Source organism: Alligator mississippiensis, chromosome 2 (genome assembly GCF_030867095.1).
Source record: "Alligator mississippiensis isolate rAllMis1 chromosome 2, rAllMis1, whole genome shotgun sequence".
Taxonomy (NCBI): Eukaryota; Metazoa; Chordata; order Crocodylia; family Alligatoridae; genus Alligator; species Alligator mississippiensis.
Genome location: NC_081825.1, coordinates 1,297,284 through 1,315,221, shown reverse-complemented (window position 1 = coordinate 1,315,221; position 17,938 = coordinate 1,297,284). Strand labels below are relative to the sequence as shown.

General features: G+C 56.0%; 1 protein-coding gene across 1 annotated transcript; it reads left to right on the top strand.

The window, feature by feature from the left end:
• The first annotated feature begins 12,323 nt into the window (after positions 1-12,323).
• LOC132248252 (zinc metalloprotease ZmpB-like) lies at positions 12,324-14,924 on the top strand. The gene is made up of 3 exons (XM_059721281.1): positions 12,324-12,873; positions 13,851-14,023; positions 14,521-14,924. The coding sequence occupies exons 1-3, from the start codon at positions 12,603-12,605 to the stop codon at positions 14,749-14,751; spliced, it is 675 nt and encodes a 224-aa protein (XP_059577264.1). The 5' UTR covers positions 12,324-12,602; the 3' UTR covers positions 14,752-14,924.
• The last annotated feature ends 3,014 nt before the right edge of the window (positions 14,925-17,938 follow it).

Sequence of the window (17,938 nt, the reverse complement as noted above, 5' to 3'; positions counted from 1 at the left end):
GCCAGATGACAAGCTTGGCCAGAGCCAGGAGGAGGTTGACCAGTTGGTCCCGGGCCTTGGTGGGGCGGCGGATGGGGAGTGCATAAACCAAAAGGTGCAGGGAATAGTGCAGCCAGAACTTGAGCAACAAGTTCTGGAGGAGGAGGTGCAGGGGCTGCACTGCCTGGAGCTGGGACTATTGAAAGTCTCAGTTCGTCATAGAGATCTTAGGGCCACCCCAGTCGGGTGGTCGATGTTGATGCCGGCGTCCGGCTGTTTGCCAGACAGATGTCGATGAACAAAAAAATTCTTCGGGGGCCACCACTGTTTCTATTGGGCGGCTGGGCTCCCAACATTTAAATAAACATTACGGGGGACAACCAAAAGAAAAACAGGGTGTGCACATGGGGGGTCAAAGGTTCAAAATGAGTGCTCCCCCTGGGGGACAGTGAGCAGAGCACCCCGGACAGCGCCCACCAGCCCACAAACTGCTTTAGCTTGCCGGCGGCTACTGCCCAGTGGTGCTCTGCTCGGAGACGGGCACGAAGGACACCGAGGAAAAATGCCCCGAGGTGACCGGGAGCTTTCCCGGCCAGAGCCTCCTTCCTGGATAGCCAGATGACGAGCTTGGCCAGAGCCAGGAGGAGGTTGACCAGTTGGTCCCGGGCCTTGGTGGGGCGACGGATGGGGAGTGCATAAACCAAAAGGTGCGGGGAATAGTGCAGCCAGAACTTGAGCAACAAGTTCTGGAGGAGGAGGTGCAGGGGCTGCACTGCCTGGAGCTGGGGCTGAACTAGACGACCGTGTGAGGGCCCTTCCAGCCTGACTTCTAATAGTCCTCTGACCCTGAGCACCTGGGCAGTCTCACAGTCCCCAGTAACCAGCACTTGCAGACAAGGGGACAGATCACCAGGAGGAGATGACAATCAAGTCTGGTCTCCATCCCAGCAGGGCCCGGGAAGGCCAACTTGGCTTCCTGCATGGAGGCCAGGGCTACATGGAAGGGACATCGAGACACTGCCCTGCCCCAGATGGAGAAGATCCATCTGCAGCATCTAACACCGGCCCCATTGATCAAATCCAGCTCTGCCCATGCTGCTGCCTCAGCCGTGTCCTGCCCCTGGTCCGTCCTGTATTTCTGTGCCCCTTCCCCGGTTCAGACTCCCTGCCCTCTGGGGCTAAACCTATGCAGGGCTGCAGCAAGGATGAAGCCCGCTATCACCACACTGTCGGTGTCCCGCCAGGGACCCTCAGCATCAGGCATGTCTGTCCCAAGGCTTGGGCTGTCCTCTCTCCCTTTCCCATGGCCTCTCCACTCCAGGCTAGGCCTGGCCTTCCTCTCCTGGGACTGGGCACAGAAACCCCTGATCTCCATCCAACCTGGGCCACTCGCAACCAAACCCCACATCCCTTCCCCTGGTGACACAGCCTGAGCTGAGCATTGCCTGCAGCTGCCCCCAGCCCCCTGAAGGGAACCGGCACCCTGTGAGGCTGTAACACTTCCACCCAACTCGTGTCACAGGCAGCGACTGTGGTTAATGCGTAATGTTAGTGCTGTTGGGGGCCTGCAGCTGGATGTGGTGTGAGGCTTGCTGCTCAGATCTCACTTGACGGATGTAGCACTTTTAATTTGGTGGTCAGAGGCCTTTGGTTTCACTTGTTCAAAGGATTTGCAGTGCTCACTCCTCATTTGCAGTGTTCAGTCCCTACATTTTTGTGCAGGAAGGATACTCTCACCAAGCAGTTGGGAGGAGACGGCGGCTGAGTTCTCCGTGCACGATGAAAGCAGCAGCAGAAAACCCTGTGTATGAGACTATGGTCATGTCAGACGTTCCTTGCCAGTCTTGTGGGAAGGGTAAGACTCTCCTGTTCTCTGCTTCATGGCTTATTCTTCCTAAAGGCTTCTTGCTTGTGAGCAGCAGCATCTCGGGGACAGGGCACTACGCCCCTGTGCAACACACACGAGCCATGCGGGCACCCAGGCAGTGTGCAGTCAGTCCCTCGCCTGGTCTCCCATGGGATGGATGGGGGCATGAACCCGATTACGAATGAAAAGGCTCTCTCAGACTGGGGCCGGGGGAGCGTGCTTACTGTGCCCAAACCCTTTAGCCTTTTGCTGCCGGTTGCAAATGATGCTAGAAACCAAATGTTGCAGGTTGCAAATGGTACTAGGACAGCAAAGGGAGGCGTCCAGCACTGTGTACTTCCATTCATCCTGGCAGATCCGGTCCAGGAGTGCCACGGTCCCTCCCCATGTGCATGTTCCCAGCGGGGTCCTGGGAGGGGGCATAAAGGGCAAGCCTTGTGCTCACTGTTTCCCATGGGTTAGCTGTAGGCTTGTGTCTGGTCAGTGCCTGGGCACTTCACCCTCCCTGCCAAACCACCAAACAAGAAATGGTTTTGCTTGTGAGAATGATCTAAATCTGGCCCTAGGCACCCATCTGGGGAAGGGAGATTTTCTGAGAGAGGGGATTTGGGTCCAGCAGAGAAAGGCCCAGTGGCTGGACGCTGAAAGCTGGAGAATGAGGATGACAGAATCACAGACAACGAGGGTGGGACAGGACCGCAGCAGGTCACATCTAGTCCAACCCCCTGCTCCAAACAGAACCAGCCCCAACTGCATCATCCCAGCCAAGGCTTTGTCTAGTCACGTCTTGAAAACTTCCAAGGATGGAGATTGCGCCGCCTCTCTGGGGACCCTGTTCCAGTGGTTTACTACTGTCTTAGTGAGAAAATGTTTCCTAATTTCTAACTTAAACATCCCTTGTTGCAACTTGAAATTCAGAGCAGCAAGAAGGTCCAGTGTGTAAGAGGCCAGGCGAGAACCCTTAGCACAGCTCACCAAGGCCGGAAGGGGATGCTCCCTTACAGGAAATGTCTGTATCTAGATTAGAAACACACCCAAAGCATGAACGGAAGCAGAACCTCTGCCATCGGGCTTTAGCCAGGTGTAGCAGTAACTCTCACAGCCGGCGTTATGCAGGGGTTCAGTCTAGATGGTGATGGAGGTCATGTCCTCTGGACTGGAAATCTGGGAATGCCTTACACACACCAGTTCCCCAGGTGGGCTGAGTGATGTGTGGGCACACGCGTGTGCCACCTTCTGAGGTTCTGACTCATTGCAGCAGTGTGGACAGGAACTACAACTGGAGACTGTGCTGGGGACACTGATCGTGTGACTTGCCAAGAGATGTTTCTTCTTCTTCCAGGAAACCTTATCAAGTCCTCTCCAAAGAGATCCTGTGTCCTCTACGCTCTCCTCCTGCTGCTGAGCGTCCTCCTCGCGGCTTCTCTTGGTGGAGTCATGGCCATATGTAAGTCCAGCACCAGTCTCAAACGCAACTTTGATGTGAACTTTTGTGACTCAAAATGAATTCACTGGATGTCAGTAAATGCAGAAAACCTAGATATATAAAATGAGCAACTGGGCACAAGCTGGAGCAATCAATCCTCAGGAAACCCCATAATTACCACTGCCCAGCCCCTTGTTACATGAGGTGCATTCAGTGGGTCTTTTCTGGTCATAATCGCTGGGCATCTCACCCTGCTCCATCTCCTCCAGTCTCCTCCATAACTTAACACTTCCTGTGTCCTGAACAGACGTGATTGCTGCTGTGTTTGGTGATGCCTTTGTGGGCTCCATAAATATTGTGGATGGAAATGTTCTTGGTCCTAGGAGATGTCTGGTTCAGAGAAGAAAGACACAGAGGATAGAAAAAGGCTTCTGCTCATTCTGTGCTCCCAGCATCCTAGTCTAGCCGTGCAGTCAAAGCTAAGGTCCTCACTGTGGAGGAATCCTGTCCCAGCCTCCTCCTCTGCCGGGGGCAGTCTGTCCCTCCCCTTTCTTGCTCATGTGTCTATGACTCCAGTTGCTAAGCAACCCACTCTGCCTAGGTGCCTGAGGACAGGTAAGGGGGCGGGAACTCAACCCCTCTCTTCTTTTAAGCACTGACCTCATGGCATGGAGGTAGGGGCTTGAGCCATGTCACTGATGTAGGGGACCAGTGATGTTTCTCAAACTGGTTGGTCGGCCTCAAACAACACCGGTCCTGATGGGGTCTGGAACATGAGGTCAGAAAGATTATTTAAGAATCCCTCCATCCTGGAAGTGGGGGGGAGCCATATTGGGGAACATGGGGTAAGCACATAGCCTCTGGAGCTCATCTAGGCTCCAGATGAACATGTGAATAACTTACCTGAAACTTATCTAGAAACATAGCTTACTGTAATGTAGGAGCCTGTCCAAAGGTGACTTTTTGCTCTGGGCTATTCTGTGATACTTCTCTAACCGGTACCCTGCCCCAAGCCTACCCTCTTTAACCAATGAAACTCTCCACAATAACAAACTTGGTGGACTTGCTGGGAGAGGGATTGGGTCATGCCTTATGCTCCCTATGCTTGGCTGACTAAGGGAGGCTACTATCTGTGCCTTGGGTTGAAGGAAGCACCCCACGTTCTCGCAGTGGGTCAAGCACCCTCCAGGTCTACAAGGCCTGTGTAGCCCAGAGGGCACAGGGCCAAATAAAGATCAGACCCCTGGGTGGTGGCAGCAGTTACCCCAGGCTTGAGGATGTGCTCCAGGAAGGGGGATGGCCAGATGTGAAGCACCTGGGGGAGGCACTCGGGGTTTGGTAGGTATTTGGGCACAGTGTGGTGGGTGGCTCAGCTCCGGATCATCCCCTACTGGCCCACTACATGCACCCAATCCTTTGCACTCATATGCAGAGCCATGGTATGCAACACATTTAGGGCTGAATCTGCAGGACGGGATTAGTATCCTTAGTAAGAAGTATTAATTCTTTTGCAAACCAGCCATGTGGCCCGGAGGGAGGGAGACTTCTTCAAAGCCTCTGCTTCTTTGTATTTGGGACATAACCTGTTCCACATCCCCCTGTCCCTGCAGAAGTTGGCCCTGCAGCACCCTGTAGATGTAGCTGCAAATGGGTGAACCTGTACAGAAGCAATGGCTCTGTGAGCACACAGCTGTTGTAGATGGTCCTGGACTGTGTGGGTTGTAGGTGAGTTGTTGTTGGGCCCCTGGCAACCAATAAATGGGGCTCCAGGAGGAAACGGTCTTCCCAGTTTCTAAGCTAGTTCAACTGACTCATGTGTAGACAAGACCAGATGAACACTGGCTCTACAAGCCATCGCCATACACAGCCTCACTGATGCTCTCATTAGGCAGGCACGGGCTCTTCATTCTCCTCTGGACAAATGACAACCCTTCCCCTCTCCCTAACTGAGCCTGTCCTGATGTCCTCCCTAGATTTCCAAGAGCGGCAGGAGAAGCACCGAGTGGCCGAAGCGGTTCAGGAAATCCGAGACTTCTGGAAGGAAAACAGCACTGTGAACGTGTCTGTCCTGGAGCAGACGGGTGAGCAGCAGCACGGGACAGACTGGGTCAGACCGATGGTCCCTCTCCCTGTATCCTGTTGCCAACAGCGGCAGGGGAGGATGCTGCAGAGGGAGAGCACTGAACATGCTCCATCCCCTTTTCAACACCCTCCCTGACGCCCCCCAGCACTGGGTGAGACATGCCCGATGAAACGTCTCCACCTGTTCAGTGCCACAGCCACGAGCAGATCCATCCTCCAGCCATGTGTCCAGCCCCTTCCTGCCCCTGGCTCTGCTCCCTGCCCCCACTCCTCCTGGGGCAAACAACTACACACAACCACTGCACGTTGCATCAAAAAGTGCTGTCTCTTGCTAGTTTTACACCCATCACCTGCTCATTTCAGTGTGCCCCCCGGTTCTGAGAGGTGGTGAACACCAGGCCCCTCTTCCCTTCGTTCACACCCGTCAACATTTTGTAGACCTCGATCCTATCCCACCTCAGCCTTCTCCTTTTCAGTTGAAGTGTCCTGGCCTTTTCAGTCTTCAATTTGTTTTACCCCTGCCTGCCACCGGCCCCTGCCCTTCTGTTTACTTATCTTATGCTGCTGGTGACAGTAGGGTTGGAGCATTTGCTCAGCCATGATGGTCCATGACATGTACAGGAGGCAGGGATTTGGCGTGAGCCCTGTTCTATGACCCACTGATTAGCTGGAACAAGTGTTGAGCCAGCTTTTGAGCATCATGTGCCTTCTTTGGGTCTCCTTTCTACTCTGGGAGGAAGTGGCCACTACCAGAGGCTGAGGAAGGGCAGGTGATGCTTGTCCAACCCCACTTCCAACTGTTCAGTGGGTTGGATAAGAGAGGCTGCTCCCAGCCCTACTGGGAGGCACGGTGGGGTCAGATGGCAGGGCCAGGAACACCATCTGTCACACACGTCCTGTTCTGCTTCGGGCATCACCTCGTGTGACCTGCTCAGGCTCACCTAATCCTTTGCACTCATATGCGATGGCATGGTATGCAACACATCTACGGCTGAGTCTGTGGGATGGGATTAGTGTCCTTAGTAAGAGGAACTCATTCTTTTGCAAAGCTGCCATGTGGCTCAGAGAAACAGAGATGTCTTCAAAGTCTCTGCTTCTTTGTATTCAGGACATAAACTGTTCCACGTCCCCCTGTCCCTGAAGAAGTTGGCCCTGCAGCACCCTGTAGATGTAGCTGACAATGGGTGAAGCTGTATGGATGCAATGGCTCTGCGAGTACGCAGCTGTAGTAGATGGTCCTGGACTGTGTGGGTTGTAGGTGTGTTGTTGTGGGGCCCCTGGCAACCAATTAATGGGGATCCAGGAGGAAACGGTCCTCCCAGCCTCTAAGCTAGTTCAACTGACTCATGTGTAGACAAGGCCGCATGAGCACTGGCTCTACAACCCATCGCAGTACACAGCCACACCAGTGCTCTCACTAGGCAGGCACGGGCTCTTCGTTCTCCTCTGGACAAATGACAAACCTTCCCCTCTCCCTAACTGAGCCTGCTCTGACGTCCTCCCTAGATTTCCAGGAGCAGCGGGAGAAGCACCGAGTGGCCGAAGTGGTTCAGGAAATCCGAGACTTCTGGAAGGAAAAAAGCACTGTGAACGTGTCTGTCCTGGAGCAGACAGGTGAGCAGCAGCACAGGACAGACTGGGTCAGACCAACGGTCCCTCTTCCTGTATCCTGTTGCCTACAGTGGCAGGGGTGGGTGCTGCAGAGGGAGAGTACTGAACATGCTCCATCCCCTCTTCAACACCCTCCCTGACGCCCCCCAGCACTGGGTGAGACATGCCAGAGGAAACGTCTCCACCCATTCTGTGCCACAGCCACGAGCAGATCCATCCTCCAGCCATGTGTCCAGCCCCTTGCTGCCCCTGGCTCTGCTCCCTGCCCCCACCCCTCCTGGGGCAAACAACTACACACAACCACTGCACGTTGCATCAAAAAGTCCTGTCTCTTGCTAGTTTTACACCCATCACCTGCTCATTTCAGTGTGTGCCCCCTGGTTCTGAGAGGTGGTGAACACCAGGCTCCTCTTCCCTTCGTTAACACCCGTCAGCATTTTACAGACCTCGATCCTATCCTCAGCCTCCTCCTTCCCAGTGGAAGAGTCCCAGCCTTTTGAATCTTTAATTTATTTTACCCCTGCTTGCCGCTGGCCACTGCCCTTCTGTTTACTCATCTTATGCTGCTGGTGGCGGTAGGGTTGGAGCATTTGCTCAGCCATGATGGTCCATGACATGTACAGGAGGCAGGGATCTGGCGTGAGCCCTGTTGTTCGACCCACTGATTAGCTGGAACAAGTGTTGAGCCAGCTTGTGAGCATCATGTGTCTTCTTTGGGTCTCCTTTCTACTCTGGGAAGAAGCAGCCACTACCTGAGGCTGAGGAAGGGCAGGTGATGCTTGTCCAACCCGCCTTCCAACTATTCGGTGGGCCCAATACGAGAGGCTGCTCCCAGCCCTTGCCTCTTGTTGCCAGTGTTGGCATTCGGTGTGGTGGGGTGGGAGGGTAGAGACCCTGCTGGGGGGCACAGTGGGGTCAGATGGCAGGGCCAGGAACAGCATCTGTCACACACGTCCTGTCCTGGTTCGGGCATCACTTTGTATGACCTGCTCGGGCTCACACCATGGGGCTGCCTCCTGTGAAGCCTTTCCATCCTTTCCAGGCCAGCAGCTGGTGGGTGAAATTCAGCCATTACGGGGCCTGTGGGAGGAGATAGTCTCGCCCTGTGCTGTGCTCCAGGAGCAATACCGTGAGTACCAGAGGCAAGCGCTGCACTCAGGTCTGCTAGGGCAAGGGTTGAAGAGAAGGGGAAGAGCCCCCGCACCCCCGAGCCAGTCCCAAGGTTAAGAGATCGAGATTAAGAAAGTTCCCAGGACCGCCCTACACTGAGTGGGGCTTAAGCCCCAGCAGAGCCCCTGACGCAGGACATTTGTCCTAACTGGGAAGAATTCATCCTCTTTGGGCAAACTGCCAAACGTCCCACTGGCTCGTGGCTGTGGGCACAGGAGCAGGATGTGGATTGGGAAGCGTCAGCTGCTGGGGCTTCCTCCTAAAGTGGAAGCATTGGCACATTCACATAATGCTCTGCCCTGCCTAATTACCTCCAGCCTCTCCACAGAGCTAATTAGCCTGCCAGCATCACCACGCTCAGGCAGATCCCCTTTCTGGTTATCCCAGGCCTTGTCCCCGCAGGGTTATTCAAGTGAAAATGGCATCACTTTGGGACCCATCAAGCTGCAGGCAAGGCCCTGCCACTCTGGGTGCCGTACACCCAAATTGGGGGCTCACGGCAAGCTGCATCCAGGGTCCAGGTGGAAATCCGGGGGTTGCTGTTCACCTCAGGGCCCTCGTTGCAGCACCTTTGCACTGTGATTCTGCCTCATGCTCCTGACCTGAATCTTTAGGCTACCTCCTGACCAGGGTTTCCCAAGGCTGGAGACATCATGGAGGGAACCTCTACTACTTCTCAAAGGAGAAAAGTTCCTGGGAGGAGGCCGAGCAGTTTTGCGTGTCCCAGAACTCGCACCTGAGCTCCGTCCTCTCCTGGGAAGAGCAGGTGAGTGCAGGGATGTCTCAGGGACTTCCCCAACCGCAGCACAACAGCCTCCATGCCAAGCCCTTCTTCCCCATGGCAGTGAGGACATTGCTGCCCTGTAGCCAGGGTCACACTAATGCTGCTATTTGTGTCTGGTAGGAGTATCTTGCCACAGAACTCAGAGGCGCATATCACTGGATCGGGCTGAGCGACCGTGAGGCAGAAGGCTCCTGGCGCTGGGTGGACGGCTCCAAGTACACGGCGGGGTAACGGCACTGGGACACTCTGGCCTGGGTGAAGCCTCTTGGAAATTTCTGCTGGCTTCAGAGCATAATCTTGGGCTGGAAGAGCCCTCAGGAGACCTCTAGTTCATGTCCCTGCTCCAGGCAGGGCCTCCCAGTCTGCAACGCCCAAGACCAGGGTTTCATAGATTCATAGATGTTGGGGTCAGAAGGGACCTCAATAGATCATTGAGTCCGACCCCCTGCATAAGCAGGAAAGAGTGCTGGGTCTAGATGACCCCAGCTAGATACTCATCCAACCTCCTCTTGAAGACCCCCAGGGTAGGGGAGAGCACCACCTCCCTTGGGAGCCCGTTCCAGACCTTGGCCACTCGAACTGTGAAGAAGTTCTTCCTAATGTCCAGTCTAAATCTGCTCTCTGCTAGCTTGTGGCCATTATTTCTTGTAACCCCGGGGGCGCCTTGGTGAATAAATACTCACCAATTCCCTTCTGTGCCCCCGTGATGAACTTATAGGCAGCCACAAGGTCGCCTCTCAACCTTCTCTTGCGGAGGCTGAAGAGGTCCAGGTTCTCTAGTCTCTCCTCGTAGGGCTTGGTCTGCAGGCCCTTGACCATACGAGTTGCCCTTCTCTGGACCCTCTCCAGGTTATCCGCATCCCTCTTGAAGTGTGGTGCCCAGAATTGCACGCAATACTCCAGCTGCGGTCTGACCAGTGCCCGATAGAGGGGAAGTATCACCTCCTTGGACCTATTCGTCATGCATCTGCTGATGCACGATAAAGTGCCATTGGCTTTTGTGATGGCTTCGTCACACTGCTGGCTCATGTTCATCTTGGAGTCCACTAGGACTCCAAGATCCCTCTCCACCTCTGTGCCACCCAGCAGGTCATTCCCTAGGCTGTAGGTGTGCTGGACATTTTTCCTCCCTAGGTGCAGCACTTTGCATTTCTCCTTGTTGAACTGCATCCTGTTGTTTTCTGCTCACTTGTCCAACCTGTCCAGGTCTGCTTGTCTGCTTGGGTTTGTCCAGGTCTGCTTGGGTCTGTCTGACTGACTTCCCCAGACAGAGATTTCCCCCCTCTCCAAGGACCTGCTTTTGTGCTGAATGCCGTCAGAGCTGGAAAGGTCTCCCTAAGCTCCCACCCAGTTCTGCCAGCCTTTCCTCGCAGGTCAGGTTTTCTAGACCTCTGATCCCTTTGGTTGTTCTGCTGGCGTCCCTCCGTGGCATCTTTGTGTTTCTTGAAGTGTTCCCCATCGCAGGCTTCCAGGACCTCTGCGCTGCTCTAGAGACCAGTTTTGCAAAGATGAATGGGCTCCAGCATGACATGGCCCTAGCTCCTCACTCAGTAACGGTTGGAGCTGGAGGACAGGGGACAAGGGGATGTGCAAGTAGGCCTTGAGATGGTGGAGGTGTGGACAAGGAGAAGTGAGGCCCAGGACTCCCCTGGCAATGGGGAAAGGGAAAGGTCCTGGTAGGGGAGGTTTGTGCCCCTGCGGGATGGGGGAAGGAGGAGGAGGAGCACACGGGGCACGTCTGCAGCATGGCAGCGCAGCACTCAGCCTTGCTAATGAGGAAATGAGCCCTGGCTACCCACACCCACCCCTTGGGCATCCACACCACAATGCAAAGGGGGCACCTGGGGCTTTCCAAGCCAGGCTCTGGGGTGCAGGTGTGAAGGAGAGTGCTAGGGTGACACCCCACCTGCATTGTCTGCTGGCTGATGTGGGAGGACAGAGCTTATGGTACCAGGATGCAGAGAAGCCCTAGTGACCGTGGTGAGGAGGAGGCAGCAGAGGAGGCTCTCAGAGCTGCAGACACAGGGGAGTGGAAGGGTGTCCTAGGCTGCCCCGACATAGCTGGGGAGGGGAGGGCACTGGGTGCCACATGCTATTCTACCTCTTGGGTGTGCAAGTGGGCTTGGGCACCCAGGTACCATTTCCTTCTCCCGTTTCAATCCCTGGAAAACCGGTAATGCAAACGGTGGGTGGGTCCTGTTACTCCTCACTGCTTTTTGGAGACTGAAGGGTGACATGGTCTTACACAGTAGATCGGGGTGGGGAGAATGCGGCCTGCCAGGCCATTCTATCCCAGCTGTGGGGCCCCTACAAAATTTAGAAAATTAATATTTATCTGTGCTGGGCTGCCTGTCATGCAGCCCTTGATGGCTTCCCAAAGCTCAGTAAGCGGCCCTCTGCCCAAAATAAGTGCCCACCCCTGTACTAGATGCATGTACAGATTTTCAGGACATGAACCGGGTGGCACAGAAGCACACCTAAAACGGGAAACAGAAGCTGGCCCTAGAAGTCTGCAGCGGCCTTTGCCTATAGAAGAACAGAGCCTAATAAACCCTGGTCAGGGGCACCTACACTGGCCAGTCAGCAGGAAATGTCCTTTTTTCCCTAGGTTTTGGTCAGAAAGCCAGCCGGACAACTGGGATCAGGGAGTTGGAGGGACAGAAGACTGTGTTCACCTGAGCAAACCACGTTATGAAACATGGAATGATGCCAACTGCACCCTGCAGCACCGGTGGATCTGTAAGGCGGCCCTGGGGTAGGCCACTGTTGTCCCAGGGAAGCCACACGCGGTAGCCTGGGACCGTAGAATAAGCATCTTTAAAGCAAGCTCGCTCAATAGGTTAAGACAAGTTCAGATAAGTGCTTTTGGGCAGCACTAGTAGCACTTAAGAGTAACAGCCGCTGTTCTGCTTTGCGGTAAGAACTGAATTGCACGTAGTCAGCTAGCAGCCTAGGATCCCCAAACCGCGGGCACGCAGCTCCGCAGAGCCAGGCCCCCCTGCACCAACACCGACGGTGTGACAACACAACAGAATTGCCCTCGAGCCCCTGCTTGCACGCGTCCCCAGACGTGGGGGGAAGAGAGAAGAAGTCACCCCTGCCGGAACCGGGGACCTCACCCGGGCCCCAAGGAAGCTGGTTTAAGACATGGCAGCGAAGGCAGTCAGCGCATCTTGAATACAACGCGCCGCACAGAAATGTTGGGTGTCGACTGAGCGGGGGATTTCGGAGAGCCCCGCACATTGGAGATGCCGTGCCGCCAGTCTGCGTGCCACCCTTCTGCGTGTCCCGAGCTCGGAGAGGGGAATCTCTATTACACCGCTGTGGCAGCGAGACGGGCACGGTGACCAGCCTTTCTTCTTGTGCTTGTAGGTGTGAGCAATAAAAGCCTGGGCCGTAAACCTGTCTCTGCTCTCTATGATCGGGGCCTGGGCTACGGGGAAGCCGCGGGGCCGCGGGAGGTTTGCAGCCGCCTGCCTGCCTGCCTGCGGGAGCTGCGTGTGCTCTGGCTGGAGCCCCAACGCCACAGCAAGGAGCAGGTGCTGGAGCTGGTGGTGCTGGAGCAGTGCCTGCCATCCTGCCCCGGGGATGAGATGCGGGGGCAGCACCGCCCTGGCGGAGGGGTTTATGGGGCTGGGGCACCACGAGACGCTCCGGGAGAAATGGTTTTGCTCTGATCGTGGATGCTGCTGTCCCCGTCCCCGTGCGATCGGGGGACATCCCCCAGCCCCATCTCACCCACATCCGGCTCCACGGTGACGCGCGGATCTCGTCCCCAGGTCGCGGTGAGGGTGAAGGGCGAGGAGGGGCCCTCCGATGAGATGCAGCCCCCGGGGGCCCTGCAGGACCCTGGTGATCCCCGGCGGGAGCAGCCCAGCACCCATGGTGCGGACAGGCCTCTGGACAAGCCACCTCGCATTCCCAGAGAGGATCCCCCGTCCCTGCAGCACTCAGGTGAGGTCCAGCACGGAGCCGTCCATGTGGGTCCGGGTGCCCGAGTGTCTGTGCTGCGTGCAGGGAGCGAGGCTTGAACGTCCCCCCCTGCCCGTGATGGAGCTGCAATATGCGTAACCACGTGACTGGGCTGGGACAGACCTGATCCCTGGGGCGGGCAGCCCCCAGGCTGAGACCCTGATCTTTGCTTGCGCAGGCCCAGCACAGAGAGGCTGCGTTTGGCTTGGGGCTTCTCATGCAGCTAGGGTAACAATTGATAACCTAATCTCTCACGCTTCTGTGAGTCCTCTGCGCCCAATACATGACTGGTGCAGGTGCCATGGAAATGAAACTTCCCAGTGGCCTATGACTGATTAAGGTGCAGCTAACTCAGGCCTGTGTCCTGCTGCAGACTCCCCTGACCCGGAGCAGACCTGGCAGCTGTCCGCAGACGAAAGCTGCTCAGGCTGGTGGCCCAGACAAGGCTCGATCCCAGGGGCAGGGTGGGGGCGGTGGGTCTCCACTCTCCAGCAGCGTGAGCACCGTCCCTCGGTGCAGAAATCTCCCTTCCACAGCATGGTGGTGTGACAGTGCTCCACAGATCAGCGCTGCTTGTTCTGCTGGTGCCCCTGCAATCATTTCACGGCCCAGGAGCAGACCGACTTCGCATTTCCCCTCCCCTGCCCTTAGCATGTGGATCTGACACGGCCCCAGCATCCCTTGAGCTGCTTTCCCCAGGAGCGATGTCCCTGCAGGCTCTGTCGTGGTGCTGTGATCACCTCCCCACGCTGGGACAGAGTTACCGGGGCTCATCTCCAGCCTCATGCCTGTGGAGGTGTGTTAGCAAGAGCTGCGGGATTCTGAGTCTTCCTTCTCCCCCCTCTTCCACACACTGTGGCCTCCGTCTCCTCAGTCCCAGACCAGTGCAGGAGACTCGCAGGGCTTTCCCTGTGTGAGCAGCACCAGGGCTCACGTGTGCACTCCCTTCCCACCTGCAGGTGCTGGGACCCTGCAGAGAGCTGAGCAGCAGCCTGCTGAGGAGGGGCCGGTGATCCTGGAGCTGCAGAGGACGTGCGCAGGGAGCCTGGAGGAAAGGAGCTCCCCGACCCCTGAGCCAGGGCAAGTGCAGAAGGGGCAAGGCAGGCCTCCAAAGCAGGAGGAGAGCTCGGAGGTGAGCAGGGCACCCGGTTCACTTGTGGTGGGGAGTACAGCTGGGGCAGAGCGCAGGAGGAGCCCGGGGTGCTGTAAGGAATTTGGGGAGCAGAGAGACCTGTAGAGCATGAAGGCTGCATTGACGGAGGCTGCAAACACCCCAAACTGCACTAGCAGGAGGTCCCTTCCAAGTGCAGATACCAGGGGTGCTGGCGCGGGCAGGCCGGGTTATAGCGCGTGCAGCCGGGGCTCCCTGCCTTTAGAAGTGCTGCCCACGCTGCCCCAAAGTACCAAGCAAATAGATCGTGATGATCTGGGCTAAAGGCAGCACATGAGCTCCTGTATCCGCAGCTGCATCCACGTCACATGTCAGCTGAAGATTGGGGAGTTGTGTCCCCTTACCTGTCATGGCTAAGATTGCAATTCGTGGTAGTACCCAGTGATTGCAGACCGGGCTGTGGGGGCCGGGAGCAGCTGGCGCAGGATTCACTGATGGTGCAGCGCTTGTGCCTGCAGCTCCGGGAGGTGTTCGAGGACGTGGCTGTGTATTTCACACGGAAGGAGTGGGAGCTGCTGGATGATGAAGACAAGGTGCTTTACCGGGACCAGATGCTGAAGAATCACCAAGCCTTCGTTTCCCTGGGTAAAGCTCTGGGTCTTGCTTCCCCCCGGAGATATGTGAATTGTGCAGTTTTGCAGTCACCTCCCTGTTCCAACAGTCTCATCCTGATGAACTTTTGGCCGTAGGTTTAAATCCCCTTCCTCCCCACTGCCCTGTCAGTGATCAGCAGGGATTTTGGTTTTCCATTTCCCACAGAAAAATAGAGAAAACCATGGATTTACTATTTTTATCAGAGAAAACATGGATTTTCCCTTTTAGAAGAGAAACCCGTGGATTTCCCTCTTTTGCAAAGAGTTCTGCAGGCTAGCAGAGTTCCAGCCTACAAGAGCTGTTTGTAAAAGGGGTGGGGAAACCCTCAACCTTGCAGGGAGGGGAAGGGAGGAGGGAAGGGCAAGGCCCAACACTCACACTTATTGGAGGGTGCTTCGGGCTCAGTCTTCTTGCTGGAGGCAAGTGGGACTTGGGGGTTGCAGGGCAGGGCTGGTGGGGGGGAAGCTGGGTAGGGGCTGAGGAAGCAGAGAGGTTTGCAGCCAGCCAGGCATTCCGGCTGGGGGGGGGGGGTTTCAGCCTCCCTGCCCCCAGCCAGAGTGCTCAGCTGGCTGGAAACCCCTGCTGCAAACCTCCCCGCTCCTTCAGCCCCCAGCCAGCTTGGGCGCTCCCCAGTCAGGCACTCTGGCTGGGAGGGGGTTTCCAGCTGGCTGGGGGAATGGCGGAGGTTTGCAGCTGCCCGAGCATTCTGGCCAGGAGCAGGCAGGCTGGAAACTCCGTCCTGGCTGACGTGCTCGGCCAGCTGCAAACCCTGGGTCACAAACGCTGTGCTCCCCGCCCTGCCGCCCTCCCCCAGGCTCTCCAGAGCGCAGCGTGTGTGACAGGTGCAGCAGGGCACAGCGGAGCCATGCACAAAAGCTGCCTGCCGCTGCAGGTTCTGTGCTGCCCTAGCCACACTTCCTCTGCGTGCATGGGGGGAGTGCTCATCTGCCTGCCCCCACCTGCCCCCACAGATCTGGGGGGTGTGGGTCCCCCACTACCCCTCAGGAGTGCATGCTGCCACTGGGAGCTGGCCCTGCGCAAGCCTGCAGCAGGCAGGCAGCAGTGGGGGAGCCGGCTCCTGCTGTAGCAGCAGCTGCCTTCCATTGGGGGCACAGGACTGTGGACCTGGGTCCCTGGCCCCATAGCACTGGCAGCTGAGGGCCCCCTCCAGCAGGGCTGGGGGTCTGTGAGGGGGAAGTCAGGGACACCAGCAGGGCTGTGGGGGGCATTTAATTTTGACTACAGATTGAGGGATTTTTATCAGAGAATTCGTAATTTTTTTTCATGGAAAACCAGGATCCCTGGTGATCAGGCCTCCCTCACATTTTCAGACTGAGGTCTCCTCCTTCATTTGCTCCAGCCGCCTTCACTTGTCCCTTCCCCGTTCTTGTGACTCCTGGTTCTTCCACATGCAGCAGTTTCTTGGCAACACGATCTCCCTTTGCCTTCTCAGCATGTTCACACCAACTCCAGGTCCTTGTGCACGAATGCACTAAGAGCTGTTCCCTGGGGGAGGATTCCGACTTCCTCCCTGTCTGGCCTAGCGAGTCCTCTCCAGACACATTTAACAATCCTAGCATGCTCCGTTCTGTGAGATCTAAATCCCCTTTCTCTTGTCATTATGACCCAGCAGAGGTTAACAGACTTACCAGCCTCTGCTGCTACAACAGGGGATGATGCATTTCCTTAACTGCTCCTCTAGTGACGTGTACACGAGATGTAACCCAAGTTTGTCTGCGAAGGGGTCCCTGGAAGCTCCTGTTCACATTCCTTCCGAGCATCTTTATCTCCATAGACCGGAGACGCTGGCTTTGCTGTATTTGCTCTCCAGCTCCCTCTGCAACTCTGAGAAGTTGTGCTCTTCCTAAAATCCCTTTACTGATCAGGTACCCATGATCAGGATAACAAGAAGTGGGCTAGCTGCAGGACCTAGTGAAAACCAGTTTTCATTCCCAGAGGATCTCTAATACAGGGGCTTGTACTGGCTTGTGCGCAGGGTTGTGGTACTGAGCCTTTAAGAGGTCAGTTTGCTTTTCTGATGCTTTCTTTACCCTCCCTTCCCCCAGAGGAAGTGCTTCAATGTTTTCTCTAGCTCAGCAAAGACCATATGGACCATTTCTATATCACGGCCTTTCACATGCTGTGAAACGTGTCTCTTTCTGCCGCCTTCTGTCCATATCCACAGCTTGGTGTTCAAGCCTGCAATACTTGCCAACCTCTGCGCTCCTCACCCCTCCTGGGGTGATCCTCCCAATGGATGGGATGATGGCTGAGTTGCAGCTACAGTTATTATGAGATCATCCTTTCCTGTCCCTGGTGATGATGACTTAGTCTGTGTCCCAGAAAAAAGTCTCATATTTATCCACTTCTCAAGGATGCTTTTCACTGCCATGACTCCCTTCACTCAGCTCATTTTCACTTCTTTTCCTGGAATTACACTGATAAGATAAGTGTTATCCATCAATCAGTGTGTCCAGTATGTCTTCTTTTTGGTACCTTGCAAACAGTGAAAGCTTTGTTTTTGGTCCCCATGCATCATAGATTCATAGATGTTGGGGTCAGAAGGGACCTCAATAGATCATCGAGTCCGATCCCCTGCATAGGCAGGAAAGAGTGCTGGGTCTAGATGACCCCAGCTAGATACTTGTCTAACCTCCTCTTGAAGACCCCCAGGGTAGGGGAGAGCACCACCTCCCTTGGGAGCCCGTTCCAGACCTTGGCCACTCGAACTGTGAAGAAGTTCTTCCTAATGTCCAGTCTAAATCTGCTCTCTGCTAGCTTGTGGCCATTATTTCTTGTAACCCCCGGGGGCGCCTTGGTGAATAAATCCTCACCAATTCCCTTCTGTGCCCCCGTGATGAACTTATAGGCAGCCACAAGGTCACCTCTCAACCTTCTCTTGCGGAGGCTGAAAAGGTCCAGTTTCTCTAGTCTCTCCTCGTAGGGCTTGGTCTGCAGGCCCTTGACCATACGAGTTGCCCTTCTCTGGACCCTTTCCAGGTTATCCGCATCCCCGTTTGCACCGCACCGCGCCGTGCCAAGCCGAACGGCCGGGTGAGCACCGCCCTCCACACACGTCCGACCACACCGAGCTGCATGCAGCCTCCGCACGGGACTCGAACTGCCGTCGCTGGCGCAGGGCTCGGATCTCGTCCCCCTCTCCACGGAGCTGTCTCTGCAAAGGCCGTGGGTCGCTGCAGTCCACTCGCTTTGTGCCCCGCACTTGTCTGGGACCCAGGTTTCACAGACCGACACTTGTGTGATGATGACGACACGCTCCTG